At 65.7% G+C, this 1,197-nt stretch overlaps 1 protein-coding gene across 1 annotated transcript in view; it reads left to right on the forward strand.

Annotated features, from left to right (window-relative positions):
* Positions 1-249: 249 nt before the first annotated feature.
* LOC130587494 (purine nucleoside phosphorylase-like) overlaps positions 250-1,197 on the forward strand; it is a gene marked incomplete at its 5' end in the record, with an annotated part of 4,006 nt that continues 3,058 nt past the window's right edge. Inside the window, 2 exons of the mRNA XM_057388476.1 lie at positions 250-467; positions 718-899. Coding sequence (XP_057244459.1) covers positions 250-467; positions 718-899 — 400 coding nt within the window. The remainder of the gene's footprint in view (positions 468-717; positions 900-1,197) is intronic.

A 1,197-nucleotide genomic window follows, 5' to 3' on the forward strand; every position in this document is an offset into this window, starting at 1 on the left:
CTGACCACACCCTGACCACACCCTGGCCACACCCTGACCACACCCTGACCATGCACTGACCACACCCTGACCACACCCTGGCCACGCCCTGACCACACCCTGGCCACACCCTGGCCACATCCTGGCCACACCCTGACCACACCCTGGCCACACCCTGGCCACGCCCTGACCACGCCCAGGCCACACCCTGACCACCCCCTGACCACCCCCTGACCACACCCTGACCACGCCCTGACCACACCCTGACCACGCCCTGACCACACCCTGACCACACCCTGGCCACGCCCACAGGTGGTGGTCCCCGTTCGCACTCTGGCCCTGGCCGGAGTCCACACCCTGGTGCTGACCAATGCTGCGGGGTCCCTGCGGCCACACCTCGGCCCCGGGCACCTGCTGGTCATCCGKGACCACATCGACCTCCCCGGCCTGGCCGGACGCTCGCCCCTGGTGGGGCCCAATGACGAGAGGTGGGTGGAGTCTGCTGGGGTGGGGCCAGGGCGTGGTCGTGGGCAGGGTGTGGGGGGAAGAAGGGCGATTTCGGGATGAAAAGGCAGATTTGAGGGGAAAAAAGTGGAGATTTGGGGGCAAAGGGGGGACTTTGGCAGGGGAAAGCAGAGATTTGGGTGGGAAAGGGGTTGATTTCGAGGTRATAACGCCCATTTTGGGGTGGGAAAGGCTGGTTTTTGGGTGACCGCCGGCCAAATCGGTGCCCGGCAGGTTCGGGCCGCGCTTCCCGGCCATGACGGACGCCTACGACCCCGCGCTGCGGCGCCTGGCGCTGGCCCTGGCCCCGAAGGAGCTGCGGGCCCAGCCCGGGGTCTACGTGGGCGTGGGGGGCCCCAGCTACGAGACCCCCGCCGAGTGCCGGCTGCTGCGCTGCCTCGGGGCCGACGCCGTCGGTGAGCACCGGGCCACGGGACCGGGTCCCCAATGGGCCCTCAGTCAGCCCCAAAAGAGCCTTGGGACGGGGACGGGGAGGAAAGAGTCCCAAATCAGTCCCAAAACACCCCAAATGCAGCAGCTCCAAAACAGCCCCAAATCCAGCTGCGAAACTGCCTCAAACCACCCTAAAAACACCCCCCAAAAAGCTCCAGAAAAGCCCCAAGAGTCCAAAACCAGCCCCAAATAACCCCAAATACTTGAAACCACCCAAGTTTGCAGTCAGCACATCCCAGGGGTGCATCCAGGTGTGTCCAG

The sequence above is a fragment of the Malurus melanocephalus genome, unplaced genomic scaffold (genome assembly GCF_030028575.1).
Source record: "Malurus melanocephalus ecotype Western Australia unplaced genomic scaffold, MMel_1.1 scaffold_1978, whole genome shotgun sequence".
NCBI lineage: Eukaryota > Metazoa > Chordata > Aves > Passeriformes > Maluridae > Malurus > Malurus melanocephalus.